Consider the following 21,567-nt stretch of genomic DNA (forward strand, 5'->3'; position numbering starts at 1 on the left):
GATTGCAAGATTTCCCCCAGAAACTGGGGTTTTTCGTCCAGCAACAACAGGCAAATCAACTAGAGAACACGCAATTTACAGACACAAAAACACATGGGTAGATGTAATCTATTACAGGAGACAATTTTTTTTTTCTGAAGCCCCTGTGCCTTAATCTGGCACTGATCAGAAACAGAACAATTAGATATGTCTCCAATGGAACGTTCCTGAATACGCTAGTCAGTGTGTATGAACAGTTCATAAAATTTATCAATGTAAAGAGCAATACCAGAGAAAATTTGTACAATGTGGTATAACAGGAATTCGAAATATTAGGATTAGACATAACTAATATCTGAGGGAAAGGTTATGCCCTCAGTTATTAGTTAAGGTTTTGCCCTTAATGGAGCTAATATGAAAGGAAAAGTTTCAGGTGTTCAGGCAGGAAGGACTTTTACAGGATAATTCTAGGACATTTTTTACACCATGTGCTTGTCACAGTTACAATCTATTTCTAGGGGATATGGCCAAAACCTGTCCTGATGCAATGACCTTTTTTCGGACACTTCAACATATGTACGTGTTCTTTTGAGCATCAACAAATAAATAGTCATTTTCCAAAAATATGTAAAGGGTCTTTCTATAAAGCCTCTCTGTGAAACGAGGTGGGAGTGGCGAATGCAGTGTATGGTATCAAGATGGTGATTTTGATGATGCGCCTTTGGAAATAGCATCAGAAGATGCCCAAGAAAGAAGTGAAGCTGAATCACTAGATAACCAGATCAAGGAATACACGTTTCTTGTTTCTTTAGTATTTTGGCATGACTTTTTTGTTTCACGTAAGTAAAGAACTGCAAAGTGATTCTTCAGATCTTGCTCTTTCTTCTTCATTTCTTCTTTCTTTCATTTAAAAAACCTGCACTGGAAGTCAAAGTATAAAGAGACTGGCTTTAAACAAATCTTAGTTGGTGCCACAAAAAAAATTATTATTATTGCCCGTAACTGATTAGATAAGTCCATATTTGTGTCTGTAAATTGCGTGTGTGTGTGTGTGTGTGTTCTCTGGTTGATTTGCCTGTTTTGCTGGACAGAAAAAACCCTAGTTACTCGGGGGGGGAGAGAACTTGCTATATACGACCGAGACCGACTAACACAGCCAGGGAGTGAAAATATTCCGTTAAAGTTCCTCGCATCGTCGGCGGGATTCAAACTCAGGCCTTTTCCACCTGGTGTGGGGAGGATGGTGATGATACAACTGTGCTACCATGCAGACTAGTTGGTGCCACAGAACATGCGACAGAATTGGAAGTATCTCCAGAATTTTGCACAAAAAAGGTTACAAAAAAGAAAGAGGCACTTCAATTACCAGCCTGCTGATGAACCTATAACAAATCCTAAGGAAGCTTACAAGGTAAACTGCTTTAATAAAATCGTAGACAAGGCATTGCAGTCTCTAGAGTCACGTTTCTAGCAGTTAATAGAACATAATATTGATAAAACATTTATATTAATATTGATTGCATTTACATTAATATTGATTCATCATCATCAGCCATTTTCAGTCCACTGCAGGATGAAGGCCTCTCCAGCAACTTTCCAGTTCCTTCTGTTTTGAGCACTGACCATCCATTTACTACCCAAAAACTCATGAATTTCATCTATCCATCTCTGCCTTTGTCTTCCAGGTTTTCTTCTAGCTCCTCTTGGGTACCATTCTGTTATTTTCTTATTTCATCTGTCATGTCTTCGAGCTGTGTGTCCTGCCCAAGACCATTTTAGCTCTTTAGTTTTGATAAGAATGTCCTTTACTTCAGTTTGCTGCCTAATCCACGTGTTTCTCTTCTTATCTAACAGTCTGATTCCCAATATAATTTGTTCCATTCTTCGCTGTGTAGTTCTCACCTTCTCTTCCATTCTTCGCTGTGTAGTTCTCAGCTTCTCTTCCATTCTTTTGGTGAGTGCCCAAGTTTCACTTCCATAAGTCATGGTGGAGAGTATACGTTGGTTCATTATTTTACATTTCAGACAAACTGGGATATTGCTCTTCAGTATGTGACTATATTTCCTGAATGCTATCCATCCAAAATTTATTCTTCTCTTGACTTCCAGCCATTTATCATTATTACAGCTAATAACTTGTCCCAGATAAGTATATGACTCCACCTTTTCAATTACTGCTCCTTCAATCATTATTTCCCTTTCTGTGGCATACTTGTTCATCATTACTTTTGTTTTAGCCATATTCATCTTTAGTCCAAAATCCTTACTAACTGTGAATAACTGATTAAGATTTTCCTCTAATTCTTTGGGATCGTGGCTTATGACCACAATGTCATCTGCAAATCGTAAATGGTTTAGGTACTCTCCGTTCACATTGACTCCTTTCTGCAACCAGTCTAATCTTCTGAAAGCTTCCTCAAGGGCAGCAGTAAACAGCTCCGGATATATTGATTACATTTACATTAATATTAATAACATTAATATTGATATTACATTAATATTAATAAAACAATTTAATATTGACCAATGTAAAGTACTACATATGGGAATCAGTAACCCCAGAGTAATGTATCAACTCATGAGTAACGTATTGGGAGATCAAAATTGAGAATAGTGTGTTATAGGCCTAATGACTCTGATAAGTATAATAAGAAACTGTACAGGGAAATAGAGTGGTCCAGTAAATCAGAGTGTCTATAATGGGTGATTTTAATTTCCCAGATATTGACTGGAATTTGTGAGTTGGTCACTCAAACACTAGTAAGTCTTTTGTGGATTTATTGGACGATTGTTTTCTACATCAGCATGTTTGTGAGGCAACTAGAGGGAGTAATACTCTTGATCTGATTATCAGTAGTGATTCTTCATGCATTAAGAATTTGCAGATAAAGGAACCACCAGGTGGCAGAGATCACAGTGTGCTGAAGTGGGATTTACTCAAAGACGTACCTACCATCAGGGGCAAAGGGAAGGGTATTTGCTTTTGTAAAGGCGAGTACGGTGGTCTGAGACAGTATTTAAATTCTATACGGTGGGACCAACTGATGATGTTACCAATAGAAAATTCAAAATGAGAAGCATTCAAAGAATTTATCTTGGAAGCTACTAGGCTTTAAGTACCAACTAAGAAATATTGTTCAAGGTTTGGGCCTAAATGGATGTCAGATGAACTAATGAGACACATGGCAGAGAAGAAAAATGCATGGGATACATATAAATTAATAGGTGACATGGAAGCCTATGATAGATATAAGCTGGTCTGTAACCAAGTAACAAAGGAGATTAGGCAGGCAAAGGCAGATTATGAGAAATCCTTGGCAATGGATACAAAAAAAATCAGAAAAGATTTCTTTACCTATGTAAACTCTAGAAGGAAAGGGATGAATCAGATTGGTCCACTGGATATTGATGGTTCAACTGTTGATGATCCTGCTCAGGTGGCTAACAAACTACATGAGTATTTTACATCTACATTCACACATGAGGAGTTATTCAGGGAGGGGAATGCCAGAGGTGAACTAAACTCAGGCAGTGAGCTAGATGATTTTGTAATAACTGAGAGAAAAGTGGAGGAGAAATTGTTGAAGATAACATAACAGGTGGAAAGGAGCAGCAGTGCATAGCACACGCTTCTTGATTAGACTGGGGTTCGAGCCCGTCACCACCAAATACGGAGGATGTGGAAAGGTCAGGGAATGACCACCGCATATCCCGGAGCAATATGGCCTTAGTTGCTAATGCTCCTAAAAACCAAATAACAAACAAACAAGCACCTGGGGTGTGATGGGATCTATCCAGTTATATTAAAGGAGGCAGCAAAGGAAGTAAGCAAACCCTTAGCCATAATCATGAGAGCTTCTTTGGACTCAGGGGAGGTATCCATGGACTGAAAATGTGCAAATGTGACCCCAATTCAGAAAGGAGGACCAAAGGGCAACACAAGTAATTATAGACCTGTTAATTTAATTTCTGTTCCAGGAAAATTAATGGAGGCACTGGTTAAAGAAGCACTGCAGGATCACCTATACAAGACTTCAGTTATAGATTGGACACAATGTGGTTTTGTTAAGGGAAAGTCTTGCCTGACCAATTTGATTGGATACTAGATGTGGTCACAAAAGAACTGGATGCAGGGAATAACTTTGATATCATATATTTGGATCTTAGAAAGGCTTTTGATACTGTTGCACATTAGCATTAGCATTAGTAGAGGCATTTGATGCAAGAAAGCAAGCTTATGCAGCATCAGCCAAAAAAAAAAAAAAAAACCCACTGCCACTTCACCACTCTGTTCGTTCAAAATACCTGTCCACATGGAAGACTGCTGAACAAATTGGAGCAGTGTGGCATTGGAGGCAAATTGCTGCTATGGATAAAGGGATGGTTGAGTGGGAGAAGACAGTGGTAATCAATGGACACTGCTCATCATGGAGTAATGTTATTAGTGGAGTCCCTCGGGGCTCAGTGTTGGGTCCATTGTTGTTTTCTGTATTTATAAATGATATTGATGATGGTATATCAAGCTTAATGTCCAAGTTTACAGATGATACAAAGGTTGGCAGTGTTGTTAAGGACACTAATGACAGTACATTGCTGCAATAGGATCTAGAAAAGTTAAGCAGATGGACTGAGAGGTGGCAAATGAAGTTTAACGTTGACAAATGTAAAGTATTGCATATGGGAAGCAGTACACCCAGAGTAACGTATCAACTCTGTGGTACTACAATGACAGTGGTAGAGAACGAAAAGGACTGGGGGTAATTGTGCAGGCAGATATAAAGTTTTCTGAGCAGTGCAGATGGTCTGCAAAAGTAGCTCATCATGTCTTGTCAATGAAATACAGGAATTTTTCTAGCAGGGATAAGGAAGTGATTATCCCCTTGAGTACTTTATACAGGTCTGGAGGCCTAATTTTAAGAAGGATGTAGAGCTGTTGGAATGAGTACAAAGAAGGGCAACAAGATTAGTGAATGGAACAAAGGATTGCTCTTACAAAGAAAGGCTTAAGTTTTGCAAATTGGAGTGTCCGAGACTAGGCACCTGCAAGGTGATCTGATTGAAGTGTATAAAGCCTTGAATGGTTTGAGCATGCTCAATGCCGATGGGATTCTTCCTCTTGCTCAGAATAATTACCTTAGAGGGCATAAATTCAAATTAAGGAAAGACAGCTGTAGGATAGATGTGCGGAAGTTTGCCTTTAGCCAGTGGGTAGTTGGTTGGTTGGAACAGACTTCCATCCTTTGTTGTGGAAGTTGGTAGCCTAAATAAATTTAAGGCTGAGCTGGACAGGTATTTGGAACGAATGGAGGGGTGAAATGGAAGCGTTTTTTTTATTTTTTTTATTTATTTATTATTTTTTGGCTGATGCTGCATAAGCTTGCTTTCTTGCATCATATGCCTCTACTAATGCTAATAATAATCTTTTTGGTTTCTTGGGTAAATTTCTAAAAATTCCAAAGGATGAGTTAAGAAAACACACTGCAGATTGAGAAATTGCACTTTTCGATGCTAAAATCATTGACGGCAACGAATTGGTCAAGTCCGTGAAGGTGTCAAGTATTGATGGCCATGTGCTAGTGGAGGAAATGGAAGCACTGAAACCAATTCTTCCAGAATCATGCTTCAAAAATCCTTTAAATATTTTACAATTTCTCGCAACTTATGAAAGAGCCACTGGATTTTCGAATTTATTGATATTGCTAAGAATATTTTTAACGATTCCAGTGACTGTAGCATCTGGGAAAAGAAGCTTTTCCTGATTAAAGTTTATTAAAACTTAATTAATTAAATAATAAATATTTAAATTATAAATTATACAAATTATTTAATAAAGCATTTAATTAAAACATATCTAAGGTTGACAACGCTTCAACAGAGACTCACCAGCCTTGCTATTGTATCCATTGAAAGAGAAGAAGCAAAGAATTTAAATTGAGTCTTCAAAGATTTTGCTGATGAATGGGCAAGAAAAATATCCTTCTGATTAGTTTTGTTTATATTATCAACATTTCTGATCAATTGTGAACAAATAATAATAATATAAAAATAATAAACAATTAAAAGTTTAATTTTTTTCATTAATTGAAAATGTTAAAGGATTAATATTGAATTTCTCAAGTGGTCCCGCCGACATGCTCCAATCGGGCCCTGCATTTGCTAAGGCCGGCACTGCCACTGTCTGTAAGACCATACTTGGAATACCCCATTGAAGCATGGAAACTGCACTTAAAAAAGACATTGAGCATATGGAAAGGATCCAATGTGGGCAGTGCACTTGGTGAGATCTGCAAAAATGCACATGTGAGGAGTCAAGACTTCAAATATGTGGGCAACTGAGCTTGGCAACCTTAGGGTGGTTGGTTCTTTCCTACTGAGGTCTATAAGACTGAGAGGGGATAGTAAAATGAATAAAGGTGAAGTTTTCACTGTTATAAATGATTCAAGAATTAGGGCTACATAAATTCAAATTATGGGCAAAGAGATTTAGACTGAATTGTAAGAAGTTTTGTTTTTAGCCAGTAAGTTGTTATTGGAACTGGATAAGTTATCTCCATGCAATATGCTGACAGTTTGGCTAACAATAACAAGTGAAAACACAAGTAATTTTTTTTATATTTTTTATTGTTTATATGTATTTATTTTGTTTTTAGATTTTTCTTTTTTAGTTTTTGGATGGTGCAGCAAAAGCCTGTGACTTCCTTTAATTCTGTAGCTAATAAATATTAATTCTCAAAATAGTGTTTGCATATTCATGAATAATGAGATTGTCTGTGTTGGAGAAAGTTTCTTTCAGCCGGGAAGTGTTTTCTTTTATAGCTATAATTTTTAGTCTTGGAGCTAAAAATGTATTAGCATTAGTTGAGGCATATGATACAAGAAAGCAAGCTTATACAGCATCAGCAAAAAAAAAAAAAAAAAAAAAACCTTTCCATTTCATCCATCCGGTCACTCCAAATGTTTGTCTAGTTCAGCCTTAAATTTATTTAAGCTATCAACTTCCACAACAACAGATGGAAGTGAATGGTTTTTGTGTCATCCTGTATAGTTTTTGTGTTAGAGTGAGACAAATCTTTTTAAAGATCTAGAATTTTTGAAATATTGGCCTTTAAATAAATCACTGTATTTCATTTTTAAATAAATTCTTAATTTTTCTATTTAAAAACTGACCTGCTAACTTAAGTTGGCTGGTGAAATATTGTAATATATCCAGCAGGAACTTAATATTTTTCAAAAACGTTTTCATCAATTTCACTACTGTATTAAAAATTTGAGAAATCTCTATTGAATTATGGGTCAAAATGACACCCTGCAGCCATGTTTTTTGCACAAGTTCCACTGCATTAATAACAAATATTAACTAATTGAATACTAAAAATTTCTAATATTTAATATTATAAATAATGTTATTTGAAGATTATGCATAGTTATATATTTGTATTTTTGTATAGGCGACTTCTGGAAAAATCTTTCTGAAGATTATAGAACTGTAGCTAGAGATATTATTAAAGAATCAAGAGAAAAGCCTAAAAAGGCAGCATTCATTTTATCTGGTAATTATATACTGTTTACTAATTCATCATTTTTATAAGAATTCTATATATGTTTTTCTCCATTTAGGGAAAAAGCCAGTCTATACAGATTGCATTTGGGAGCATTTTTACTGAAGTAGTTATTGCATGGTAGCAGTTGCATTTACCCAAACAAATACATACACACACACACACCAGTGGCAGACAAAATAATGGAAACATTTGTGATAAGAGTTACAGGTATGTACTAATATGGTGTTGGGCTTTTAAAAATGCTTGTATTCTATGTGGAATGGATTCAAATAGATCTTAAACTATTAAGAGGTTAAGAGGAATGTTGAACCATCTTCGAGGAGGAATGTTTCAAGTAGGGCCTACAATGCCAATATTCCGGGATCCAGGTAATTTTTTTTTCAGGAATTCAAATACTGGTATTGATACAAAAATACCAGTTTTTTGGTACTAATTTAAAAAATAACTGTTCATGATTTATTCACATAAAGGTTCAAGTTAGTGCAAACACATCATATTAGTACGCACCTAAACTTTGAATTTGTACAAATATGCAAAGGCGGCATCATTTAAGTTATATCTCATATTGTGAATATCTTCACAAGTTGCCATAATATTGCACTACATTGAATAAGTAATGCTTCACCAAAGGAGAAGACTGTTGTTACTTATTCTCATTGGATACCACCACCCAGACGGCACTGTTTCAGGGCTATTTGGCCCCTTCTTCGGTGAGTGGGTAGGTACCCTTGTGGTGCAATGATGACAAAACAGTTATGAAGTATAACTCCACAATATGAGAGATGCCTGATGGTGTATAATATAAATTAAGACTGAAATGTGTTAAGGGCTTTAGCCTTTTGTCTATATCTCTCACAGCCTGAGGTTAAAGCCCTTAACACATTCCTGATGCACAGTTCGTCATATGTAATAAAATATTAGCAAACAGTTTTTTGAATCGCGGTAAGCTTGTGTTTCTTAAGTATTCTGTAAATACATTGTGAGATAAAAAGTGCTCCATGAATAAAAAAAGTTTGGGAAACACTGGTTTATATTAACACATTACTGTATAGGGGAAAAATCCCCTTTCATAATTCAGTAAAGCCTAGAAAGAATAGCAAGTATTCCTAAAATGGTAAGATTCAATAACTTTATATTACAGACAAGCAGTCTCTGAAACCTTCAGAAAAATTGTTGACTAGCTTTGGGAGAATCACAGTAGTAATTACACCCCACAACAACTTCTTGAGTGAAGTAATAGTGAAATGGGATCTCTTCCATATAAAAGAGGAGAAAATTAGCAGAGTACTAAAAGACAAAGAGTGGTAGAAGCTAAAATAATCTCCAATAAGAGAAAAGGAAATTTGGTGTCCATCAGAAATCTTATACTCTCATTCATTACTCCTCAACCACAGGCTGAATAATTAAATTGCCAAAGTGGGGAAATATATTCCCAACCCATTTTGACTAAATTCACTTGCATCCTCTCTGAGAGCACTTGTGTGTAACCCTGAACCCAGAAAGGAATACCAGTAATAAAGCAAAATGACCCATCAGCCAGGCGCCTCCGTAGCCAGGTGGGAAGGAGCAGCAGTGCTTCTTGATTAGACCGGGGTTCGAGCCCGTCACCACCAAATACGGAGGATGCGGAAAGGTCAGGGAATGACCACCGCATATCCTGGAGCAATATGGCCTTAGTTGCTAATGCTCCTAAAAAAAAAAAAAAAAAAAAAAGACCCATCAGCCATCTAAGACTATGTGGAAAAGAACTTTTAAGTAACTATAAGGGTTGTATTGACATTGTCATATACAGTGGTGCTTGGGCTATTGTAAACAGATTAAATGAATTTGAGTTTTGATGAAGTCAACTAATGCTGATAAAGTTGGCCTTATGGAAACAGCATTATTCAGAGATAAAAGGTGAGGAATTTTATTGCAGTGAATGTTGTGTGCTCAGAAGGAATAAGGAGAATGGGGGGGACAATTTGAATGAAGTACTACCTGAAAGTAACAAGCATATTCTCTGAGTAAGATCAAGGTAACATGGATGTTGAGTCTGTGTGGCGAGAAATGACTTACAGTAAATGGAAGATGATGGTGGTATGTTACAAGCCAAATAACTCTGAGGAATGTGACAAAAATCGCTTTAGGCAGATTCATTGGGCTAGTATGTATATGATTATCTCATTATGGATTACTTCATCCTATCCTTTATACAGTAGAGTCTTGTAAGTCTAGCATCCTTGGGACCCAGTACATGCTAGAATTTTGAAAATTACAGCTTTTTGAATTTTATGACGTATCCTTAGTATTCAGGGGCAGTCAGCCACAGGCTTGTTTTAATTTTATTAGATAATACTGTAGCTCTGATCCCTGTAATCTCCACAGAAGATAGCTGCTAGCATTAAGCCTAAACACTAACCTGTACTACTGGATTAGTCCATTGGGTTAACATACTTTCCTCAGAAATAAAGGTCGCTGGTTCAATTGCTAGCTCCAGTATGAGTGTTGAAATTGTTCAGTGTTTTTTTAATATTGAGATTTAAATAGTGAAATATGAAGTCCGTAATCAAATTGTCTTATAAATTAATTATATACCGTTGTACTATTGTAGTATGAATTAGTATTTAATGTCTCACATTTTGTTTTAAATATGTAACAATGACATAGATGAGTATCTAATGAAACCTGTGGTCAAAGGTAGTAGTAGTAATAGCAGATGATGCAAAAAAGCAAGCTTATATAGCATCAGCCAAAAAAAAATAATAATAAATAAATAAAAAACATTTCGCCCATCCACACCTTGCAAGAATTTGTCTAGTTCTCCTTTGAATTTATTCAACCTAACCATTTTCACAACAGATGGAAGCCTGTTCCAACAATCAACCACCACTGGCCAAAGGCAAACTTCTGCAATCATCCTTCCTCAACTTGAATTTTTGTCTCCTCATGTGTGTACTCTAAGCAAGTGGAAGAATACCATTAACATTCGGCTTACTCAATGCATTCAAGGCTTTGAACATCTCAGATCTCCCTGCAGGTGCCTAGTCTGGAGACACTGCAATTTGCAGAACTGAAGCCTTTCTAGGTAAGAGCCCTTCACCAATCTGGTTGCCCTTTTCTGCACCAGTTCCAGTAGATCTACATCACTTCCTAAAGTGAGGCATCCAGACCTGTATACAGTGCTCAAGATGCTGCCTAATGGCCTTATACAAAGGTATAATCACCTCCTTATCCTTGCTAGCAAAGTTTCTGTATATCGTTGACAAAACTCCACGAGCTGTCCTGGCAGCATGTCTGCACTGCTCAGAGAATTTCATATCTGACTGTGCAGTTACTCCCCAGGTCCTTTTCATTCTCCACTACCCTGAGTGTAATACCATACAGTTGATAAGTTACTCTAGGGTTAATTCTACCCATGTGCAGTACCTTGCATTTGTCAATGTTAAACTTCAACTACCATTTCTCAGCCCATTAACCCAATTCCTAGATCTTGTTGCAGTAACTCACCCTGATTACTGTTATTACCCACCCTGTCAACCTTTGTATCATTTGCAAACTCAGACATTAAGCCTGATATACCTTCATATACATTAATAAATATTGAAAACAATGTATCCAGCACTGAACCCTGGGGAACTCCACTAATAACATTAGTCCACAAAGAGCGGTGCCCATTGATAACCACTCTGTCTTCTTCCACTTAACTCTCCCTTTATCCATAGTAGTAACTTGCCCTTAATAGCAACAGTATCAAAAGCCTTCCTGAAATCTAAGTACAGTCAGTCCTCATATAGCACGATAGTTGTGTTCCTAGAAACCCTCATGCAATGCAAAATCGTGCAATATAAACAGGCCCTATGGGAAAAATAGGGTTAGGCGCCGACCACCCAAGATTGAACACACATTTGTAACCAAAACATTACCAAACAATAAATTATCGTAATAAAATACTTACGTATTTCATTACGACTATTATGTAATAAAATATTGCCAATGCTTTTGCTTCTATCGTAAGCAAATTTGTTTTTTTTTTTTTTTTTTTTTGATTTTCTATCCAAACAGATCACAGCCGTTCCATCTCTTCCAATTCTTTGATCTTAATCTAATGGATTTTAATTACACTTTGAGTTGTTCCTGCTATAAAAGTTGTTTTTATTTTCTCTGCATTCTTTGTAATTCTCGGTGTTGCCTCATTTAGGTCTGTAGCACGTGCAATATCACATGGTCTTTCATCTTGCTCAAAGCGTTTCACAATTTCATATTTTTTTCTCTATCGACAGAGGCAGACTGGCCGTAAGCCTTACCGGGGAAACCCCGGTGGGCCAGAGGCCGGTGTGATTTTGGCCACAAACCATAGTATGAGGACACTATAAATTTTCCCAGGTAAGAATTTTTGACCCAGTCCGCCTCTGTTTATAGATATTGCTTTTCTTTTTCTCTCTGAATCTGTAGTGTCTTCACTAGGATGCTTCCTTTTCACACCTGTTAAGTATTTCACTCATTTTTAGGGAATAAAGTGCAATTACAAAACGAGGATGCACGCTTGATACACATAAGCAAAGCTGTGCGCGTGTAGCAACTGAATAAACAACACCGTAAAGGCAGAGATACACTATTAACACCTCATATTTTACTAAAGCACATTTCTAGGGGTTACTACCATAAAACAATAAAAACAATTTCCAGTTGCGTTTCTGCTAGTGGAATCTGTTATAAACTGGTAGTAAACTCGATCTAATTGCATTTGCGATTATACTGATAGCTGGAATTGTGTTGGTTTTTACGTTATTAACACAGAAATGTGTTTCCCCTTCACTGATATAAAAAACGTAAATACATTTTCAGAATCTTCTCTTCATTCCTATCGTGTTGTGTTGCCGACCGGGCTAGCCGAGTGGGTAAAGCACCTACCCGGCAACCCAAAGGTCGCGGGTTCGATTCCCGCCTCTGGCTTGGATCAAAGTACTGCAAAAACCATGGGAGGTGCAATATGGCCACAGAAGCCGATGCGCCAACAACTACCAAATCAAAAAAAAAAAAAAAAAATCGTGTTGTGTTCGGTTTGGGGTGATTCTGCATTCAACTGCCATTTCTTGTAAACACAAAGGCGAATCGTGCATAAGCGAATTCGGTTCATGTTATATAAGATATCGTTCCTCTATTTATAAATCGTGTATGATCGAATTTGTGTAGTGTAAACACGTGTTATACGAGGACTGACTGTATATGATTTCAAATTGTTTTTTGCATCCAGTTCCTCGGTCTTGCATCATAGTAACCTATCAGATATACAGTAAATCCATCATCATAGGGGCTCAGTATATGCTGGATTTTTGAAAATTACTGTTTTTTGAAGGCTAGGATATCTTTATTCAGGGATGGACAAGAGCTTCGATTTCAAGAGAGGGGACTATAATGGAAAGAGATTTCTTGTGCTTGAATAACTGGAGAGATTAATGTATGCTGTCAGATACATGTATGCTATGGGAAATATTCAAGGGATGTATACCTGAAGACACAAAGGTATTCACATTAGTGTTCATGTTCCATAAATGTAAGATGCCAAAATGGATAGGTGAGCAAAAAAACAAAGCATGGAGCAGTTACAGACCGTCATGTGATTCTAATTTCTTTTAGCATTACGTACAATATGTAACGAAACTACTGATAAGGTAAAACAGGCAAAAGCTCATTACAAGAATGCACTAGCAAAGGGAGCTAAAAACGGAGGTAGGAAGTTCTTCCCATATACGAATACGAAAAACAAATCAAACAGAGTAAATTGAATTGTTCCCTTAATTAGTTGCATTAGAAGGCCCTTAGAAAGTCCACCTGAAATGGCAGATAAGTTGAACAGATACTTAACAATTTTTGTTTTAAAGTGAGCTCAAATCTCTTGGGAACATTAAAGATTCAGACTGCTATAAAATAGTGACATAATTATCTCAGAAGTGTTTATTAGAAAAGCTTAAAAGGAGTTTAAAGCTCTAGCAGAGGATGGATATATATTTATTTATAATTAACCTTTTGCAATCCAGAATTATATTCACTGTCTTCCCCTTGCAGCACAGAAAAATGAAATTTAATGTTCAAAAATTATATTTGGGGCTTATATGAGCTAATATATAAAACAGCGTGGCAAAATATTTTAAACATTAATGAATATTTCTTCCTGGAAGAAGAAAATACTTGCAAACTTTCCATCCAGGTACTTGACAATATTTTTTACTTTATACACCCAACTTTCAATTCCTTGTTCATCTTTCTCTGGGAGAGCAAAATCCAAAATATCTGCAGAGATCTCTTCCTGCTGAATACATTTTTGAAAAATGGAATTCTGTACCCATTCTTAGACTATTGTTTCTGTATATTAGTTTTTTTTATTTAGTCACATGTTGATATAACACCAAAAAAACACCTTTAGTTTGTTTAGTAATACCGAAACCCAATAGCACTTTATGGAACAGTTGGAAGTTACCTTATTTATATGAGTTTTGTTTTTTTCCTTCAATTTTGTCATCAGAAAGTCCTTCATGAGATCTTGACAGTATGTCTAAATACTTCACTGTAATGCTGAGTATAAGTTACTCTGTGACTTCTAAAGTGAAAAAACAATGCTGCCTGCTCCTAACAATTAAATATAACCATTAGTAAACAGACTTAGTTTTTCATATCATTTAAATGAAGTATAAGTGAATAGCAGTTGAATAATTGTGCCAGCACAACGAGAAAGCAAATTTCACAATTGGAAATGCAGATGGTCGCAGCTGCTTCAACAACAGACTTGAAAAGGAGGACTTTAAAAAAAAAAAAAAAAAAAAAATGAATAAAAATACCTGCTGTTAACAATCGAAATGGAGGATCATCTAGACAAGACTGCAGTTATAGTTCAGACACAGCATGGATTTGTTAAGGAGAAATCTTGTCTGTCCAATTTGATTGGATATTACAATGTGGTCACAAAGGAACTGATGCAAAAAATAATTTTGATGTCATATACTTGGATTTTTGGAAAGCTTTTGATACTGTGGCATATGGAAGACTACTGTACGAATTGGAGCAGTATGGCATTAAGAGAAAGTTGCTGCAATGGATAACACGATGGTTGAGTGAGAGAAGACAGAGTGGTAATCAATGGACACTGCTCTCATGGACTAATGTTATTAGTGGAGTCGCCCAGGGTTAGGTTTTGGACACATTGTTGTTTTCTGCATTTATCAATGATATTGATGAAGGTATATCAGAGTTAATGTCTAAGTTTGCAGACGATACTAAAGTTGGCGGGATTGTTAATGACAGTAATGATAGCATGCTACTGCAACAAGATCTGGAAAAGTTGAGCAGATGGGCTCAGAGGCGGCAACTGAAGTTTAACATTGACAAATGTGAAGTGCTGCATATGGGTGGCAGTCACTCCATAGTAACATATCAACTTGAGTGGTATAGTACTACACTCAGGGTAGTAGAGAATGAAAAGGATATGGGGTAATTTGCAGGCAAATATGAAGTTTTCTGAGCAGTGCAGACAGGCGGCTAGAGTAGATCATGTTGTCTTGTCAGTGATATACAGGTATTTTGCTAGCAGGGATAAAGAGGTGATTGTCCCCTTGTATAAGGCAATGGTCAGGCCACACCTTGAGTACTGTATATAGGTCTCGAGGTATCATTTTAGGAAAGATGCAGAGCTGCTAGAATGAGTACAGAGAAGAGCAGCAAGATTGGCAAGTGGAACAGAGGGTTGCTGTTACCAAGGAAGGCTTAAGTTTTGCAAATTGCAGCTTCTGGAGGCTAGGTACTTGCGAAGTGATCTAATTGAGGTGTATGAAGTCTTGAATGGTTTGAGCAAGCTCAATGCTGATGGAATTCTTCCTCTTGTTCAGATTGTACACATGAGGTGGCATATATTCAAATTGAGGAAAAAGTTGTAGAAAAGATGTGTGGTAATTTGCCTTTAGCCAGCAGGTGGTTGATTGGTGGAACAAGTTTCCATCTGTCGTGGAAGTTGATATCTTAAATAAATTCAAGGAAGAACTAGACAAGATGATTCAACCATTCACTCTAAACAAAAGTTTAGAGTGAATGGGTGTGTGAAATGGGATTTTTTTTTTTTTTTTTTTTTTTTTTTTTTTTTGGCTGATTCTGTATAATCTTGTTTTCTTGCTTCATATGCCTCTGCTAATTCTAAGTACACCAGTTGCAATATTGTGAAGAGAAATGAAAAGTAAAAATATACCGCCTGCCTATAACAATTGAATATAAACATTGATTATGTTTTCAGATTGTTTATGTGAAGTGCTAATAGACGGCAGTACAATTAATAAGCCAGTATAGCAGGAAAGAAATTTTCACAATCAGAAATGTCAACAGTTGCAGTGTTGCAAAATCCAACTGAAAGAGGATTGAAAAAGGGGGAAAAAAGTTAATTACTGTTTCACCACTTTTATCAGCAGACACTACTTTTTCTGTTGCAGATTATTTTTCCTTTCACAGAGACAATTTGGCACTTGACTCCATGTTTTTTATGAGTTGTTGAGTTTTTTTATATGGATTTATTGAGATTCTAAAGTAAAAATTTGAGGCAAAAAAAATTAAACCTATTTCCTACCAAAAAAGCATGATGCTAAATAGATTATATTAAATAAGTATTGTCATTCCTGTTAATGTTTCAGACCTAACTTTGTACATATGTTATCAAGATAAAGTTTAGCAGGTAACATGTCTCTTTCACAAGTCATCAGAGTAGACCAATTGCCACCAGCAACATTTATAAATAGAATCCTTTAAAAGAACAAAGCATCAAATCCAATGTCAGACATCATAGCAGCAAATAAGGTTGTGTCAGAATTATTTACAGATTGGGCTTGCCAGATAGTAAAATTGTCAGGGAAATTGATTGATTATACCAGCATTTCCAGGCCAGTGAATTCATAGCTATGGAAAATTTTCTCATGGGTGTACGTAATTGACAGTTTCTGGCAAGATTAGATTTGGTGAGTGCCTTATCCATGATGATCAGAGTATCATCGAAGTGTGAACCACAAGTAATCAGAGTAGTTTGCTATGACTTGGAATACAGGGTCTCATATATTAACTGAAATGAGGAAATCAGCAACTGCAATATTTTCCTGTATGTGAGAAGTTTATATATATAAAGCTTTTTGCTATAATGAGTGCTTTAAGCTTCAGAAAGAATAATTTTTCTAAGAAAAATTATATAACTAAAAAATTAAATTAATGTGCAACTTGTTTAATTTTAACTTTGTTTTGCATTCCTTGGGAAAATGTGTTAGAAACATTTTAAAATAAAGCTTATAGGGATAGAAAAGAAACAGAAATATATGAACGTTCAGAATTTGAAATGACTAATGCTCTCAAGACCAGCAGTCAGTAGGACACAGTGTTTGCAGAAGTGAAATAGATAGGAGGTGTGTATTATCTTCGAAGTCTTGTCTGACCAATTTGATTGGATACTACGATGTGGTCACAAAGGAACAATGCAAAAAATAATTTTGATATCATATACTTGATATTTCAGGAAAGCTTTTGATACTGTTGCACATGGAAGACTGCTGTACAAATTGGAGTGGTGTTGGCATTAAGGGCAAGTTGCTGCAATAGATAAAGGGTTGGTTGAGTGGGAGATGGCAGAGAGTGGTAATAAATGGACACTACTCTATGTGGAGTAGGGTCCATAGTAGTGTAGTAGTCTCATGTACTAATGTTATTAGTGGAGTCCCCAGGGTTCGGTGCTTGATCCATTGTTGTTTTGTGTATTTATTAATGATATGAATGAAGGTATATCAGGCTTAATGGCCAAGATTGCAGATGATACAAAGGTTGGCAGGGTTGTTAATGATATAAAGACAGTATGCTATTGCAACAGAATCTAGAAAAGTTAGGTAGATGGGCTGACAAGTGCAAACTGAAGTTTAATATTGACAAATGCAAAATACTGCATATGGGCAGCAGTAGCCCAAGAGAAACATACCAACTGTGTGATACTACGCTCAGAGAGATGGAGAATGAAAAAGACCTGGGGGTAATTGTACAGTGAAATATCAAGTTCTCTGAGCAGTGGAGACAGGCTGCCAGAGCAGATCATGGAGTTTTGTCAATGATATACAGTGGATTCCGGTTATTTGGGCCACCGGTTAATCGGGGCAGCCGTTTATTTGGGGCAAATCTTAAAAAACAGAACCCAATCGAGAAAATAGCCAGGGTTTACTTTGCTTAATTGGGACAGCATGCCGTTTAATCGAGGCAGGAGACTGCAGCACTGGAGATTACCCTATGATTGTCTCCGACCGTACTACCTGGTTCGGTCGAAATTCTGGAGGTCACAACCATAAAACAAAAACAATTAGCAGTCACCTGTTTATTGGGCTTTTATGTTAGTGAAATCTATCATAAACGGACAGTAAACTCAATCTTACTGAATTTGCGATAATACCGACAGCTGGAATTCTGCAGGTTATTATGGTGAAATATGTTTACACTTCCATGAAATCTTTAATCATAAAATTAATTTTCAGATCTTCTCTTCATTCCTATTTTTAAAGCTTTGTAACTCTTTATTCCGTTCTCACTTGCGCATATTGTGTTACTTGCAATTTGTGTGTGCCGTGTTCTTTGTTATTGATTGCTTATCTTTTTACTGTTTTAAATTTTAACCCCCACCCACAAATGTCAATGAACAAAAATACCAACTAGTTAGTATGTACATATTCCAGTACGTATTAATTATCCGATTATCACGTATATTAGGCGCCTCCGTAGCCAGGTGGGCAGGAGCAGCAGTGCGTAGCACACGCTTCTTGATTAGACCGGGGTTCGAGCCCGTGACCACCAAATACGGAGGATGCGGAAAGGTTAGACAATGACCACCGCATATCCCCAGAGCAATATGGCCTTAGTTGCTAATGCTCCTAAAAAAAAAACCAAATAACAACAAAATAACAAATCACGTATATTCTTTCGATTTTTATGTATCATTTAATTTTTTAATTGGTAAGGTAATAAAGGGGGTAAATTTGTGCTTAATATATCTTTACTTTTATAGCCTCTGGATAACATTCCTCCTATTTTCGCTAATTAGAATCGCTGTTTAATAGAATTAAAATTCAATTCACAAACGTGATCACAATGACTGGCGCTTACTGCACATCGTACTGCATATGGGCAGCAGTAGCCCAAGTAGTCTTCAGCAGTAGTCTTCTGTGAACAGTAGTTTACTACGTTGAGTTCGTCGTAACGTGATTTGATTGTACAGTGAACCAATTTTAAAGGGGGGGTACATTGTATTTTTAACTATTTACGTGAAACTTCGGATAATTGGGGCAGCCACTTAATCGGGCCAAAATGCTCTAGTCCCGATGTGTCCCAAATAACCGGAATGTACTGTATATGAATTTTGCTAGCAGAGACAAGGAGGTGATGATACCTTTGTATAAGGCAATGGTCAGGCCACACATTGAGTACTGCATACTGGTCTGGAGGCCCCATTTTATGAAGGATGTAGAATTGCTAGAACAAATACAGAGAAGGGCAACAAGATTGATGAGAGGAACAAAGGGGTTCTCTTACCAGGAAAGGCTTAAATGCTGTAAGATGCAGTATCTGGAAATTAAGCACATGCAAGGTGATCTGATTGAGGTGTATAAGGCCTAGTCTCCAGATCTACAACTTGCAGAACTTAAGCCTTTCTTCGTAAGCGCACCCCCTTTCTTCCTCTCATCAATCTTGTTGCTCTTCTCTATACTTGTTCTAGCAACTCTACATCCTTCCTAAAATGAGGCCTCCAGACGTATATGCAGTACTCATGGTGTGGCCTGACCATTGCCTTATACAAAGGGATAATCTTCTTGTCTCTCTGCCAGCAAAATTTCTATATATCATTGACAAAACTTCATATCTGACTACACAATTACCCCAGGTATTTTTCATTCTCCACCTCCCTGAGTTGTATAAGATAGTTGTTACATTTCTCTTCGGTTACTGCTACCCATATGCAGTACTTTGCAGTTGTCAATGTTAAACTTCAGTTTCCACTTCTCAGCCTGCCTAACTTTTTTTAGATCCTGTTGCAGTATCATACTGTCTTTACCGTCATTAACAACCCTGCCAACCTTTGTTATCATCTGCAAACTTGGACATTAAGCCTGATATACCTTAATTGATATCATTGATAAATACACAAAACAACAATTGGACCAGCATTGAAACCTGGGGGACCCCACTGACATCATTAGTCCACGTAGAGCAGTGTCCATTTATTATCACTCTCTTCTGTGTCCCAATCAGTCATCCCTTTATCCATTGCCACAACTAGCCCTTAATGCCATATCGCTCCAATTTGTATGGCAGTCTTTCATCTGCAACAGTATCAAAAGCTTTGATGAAGAAGCTGTCCTGATATGCCTCAACTAATGCTAATACCTCACGTTAGGCCATTTTTAAAAAGAATGCATTTGTAGCCATTTTTTAGCAAAAAAAAATATTTAAAAAAATTTGAACTTGTAAATAAAACTTGATTTCAATATTTCAAAATATTCAAATCAGTAGTTAGTGTTACAGAGCAGCTTTTAGAAATTAGTTTTCATGAATTCATTCTTAATTTTTGAACAGCCCTCGTATAAAGAAATGAGTATTGTATGTCTGTAAGCATGCTTCTCTTCTTTTTTAAAAATAATTTCTGATTGGTTTATTTAATTATCTAATTTTTTTTTTTTTTCCAGGGCTAGCTGTTCTTAATTATGCATTGCGGACAAATCCAGATGAAATGCAATTTCGTGAACAGCTTCTGTCAAGCACTAATGACCTGCTTCTTATTAGTGAAAATATAAGGAATTCTGAGGCTTCAGAACACATTAAATATTTGAATGATTGCTATAATTCAGGAATAATAAGAATTTTGAACCTAGGCATTTTTTCGGTTGTGTGGTTGGATAATTATCATCCAGATTGCAAACTTTATGAGGCACAGTGTACCTACTTAAAACCTCAAGTGTTAACTTTTCAAAGAAGGATTGTTGATGTTGGTTTTTTTAATGAGTGGCATGGCATCAAAATGAAAATGTTGAATTTTGATATAAACCCTAATGAATGGAATTCTTAGGAATAAACTTAGTTGTGGAAAAATTGTTACACTATGAATTAGTACCAGTGTCATCCAGGTAATAAAAATAGTTCAACAAACAAATTTTTGTTACAGAAACAAAGAATAGTTTAATGTGTTCCAAGAGGAAAGTTGTAGAAAAGTTGTAATTCTCAGTTGCTCATTTCCCTAAATGGAAAGCATGTGTGGCATCTGTTAATGCAATTCCTGTTTTATTTTGAATTTCAAAGTACCTTCTAATTGTCAGAATTAGCATAATCTATAATTTATCCCATTCCCCATCACTTGAAATTTCTTGTGCTCTACCTGATTTCACTTATTCTTATGTTATACCCTACTGCTGTCAGTTTTTTTTTTTTTTGCGTTGAATTAGAGTTCAGTGCAGGTATTATTACCATATACCTCCAGTATGCTCTTTTGTGCTGTATAAAGTATTTTTAAATTGCTTAATTCCAAAAAATATAGACACTAACTGAATGGTTGTAACCTCATGTGTAATCCATAATAAATTGAATCAAAAATAGAAAATACAATATCATTATTAGAGAAGACTGATCGGGGAAAGTCACATGGTAAGATATGCTCCAACTCAAAACTTTAGGAAGGAAAAAAAAAAAATGGGAAAAAAAGATGGTAAATGGAAGAAATGTGGAGTTGGGGAGGAGAAGAAAGGTGGCGGTTGTCAGATGTGTAAATCAGAAAACCAGGTGGTACATACCAGCTTGCTGTTCTCTATTAAATTGCTAAAAAAACTAAATTTTTATAGATTTTATTGAATTCCTTTCTGGAGCAACCTTTCATACATATTTCCTGAAATTTGCAATCTACAGAAATTCAAGTCTAATGTCAAGTGTATCTTCCTTCATCTTCTCAATCTTCAGCCCATGCATTAATGACATTTTGCATTTCTTCTTGTTATATATTGTGTCC

The 21,567-nt window shown here is 36.3% G+C and overlaps 1 protein-coding gene across 1 annotated transcript in view; it reads left to right on the forward strand.

Annotated features, from left to right (window-relative positions):
* LOC150087078 (mitochondrial import inner membrane translocase subunit Tim29) overlaps positions 1-20,969 on the forward strand; it is a 62,535-nt gene extending 41,566 nt beyond the window's left edge. Inside the window, exons 2-3 of the mRNA XM_090371802.1 lie at positions 7,428-7,529; positions 20,258-20,969. Coding sequence (XP_090227928.1) covers positions 7,428-7,529; positions 20,258-20,637 — 482 coding nt within the window. The 3' untranslated portion in view covers positions 20,638-20,969. The remainder of the gene's footprint in view (positions 1-7,427; positions 7,530-20,257) is intronic.
* The last annotated feature ends 598 nt before the right edge of the window (positions 20,970-21,567 follow it).

Source organism: Mastigoproctus giganteus, chromosome 4 (genome assembly GCF_048544385.1).
Source record: "Mastigoproctus giganteus isolate SK-2022 chromosome 4, ASM4854438v1, whole genome shotgun sequence".
NCBI lineage: Eukaryota > Metazoa > Arthropoda > Arachnida > Uropygi > Thelyphonidae > Mastigoproctus > Mastigoproctus giganteus.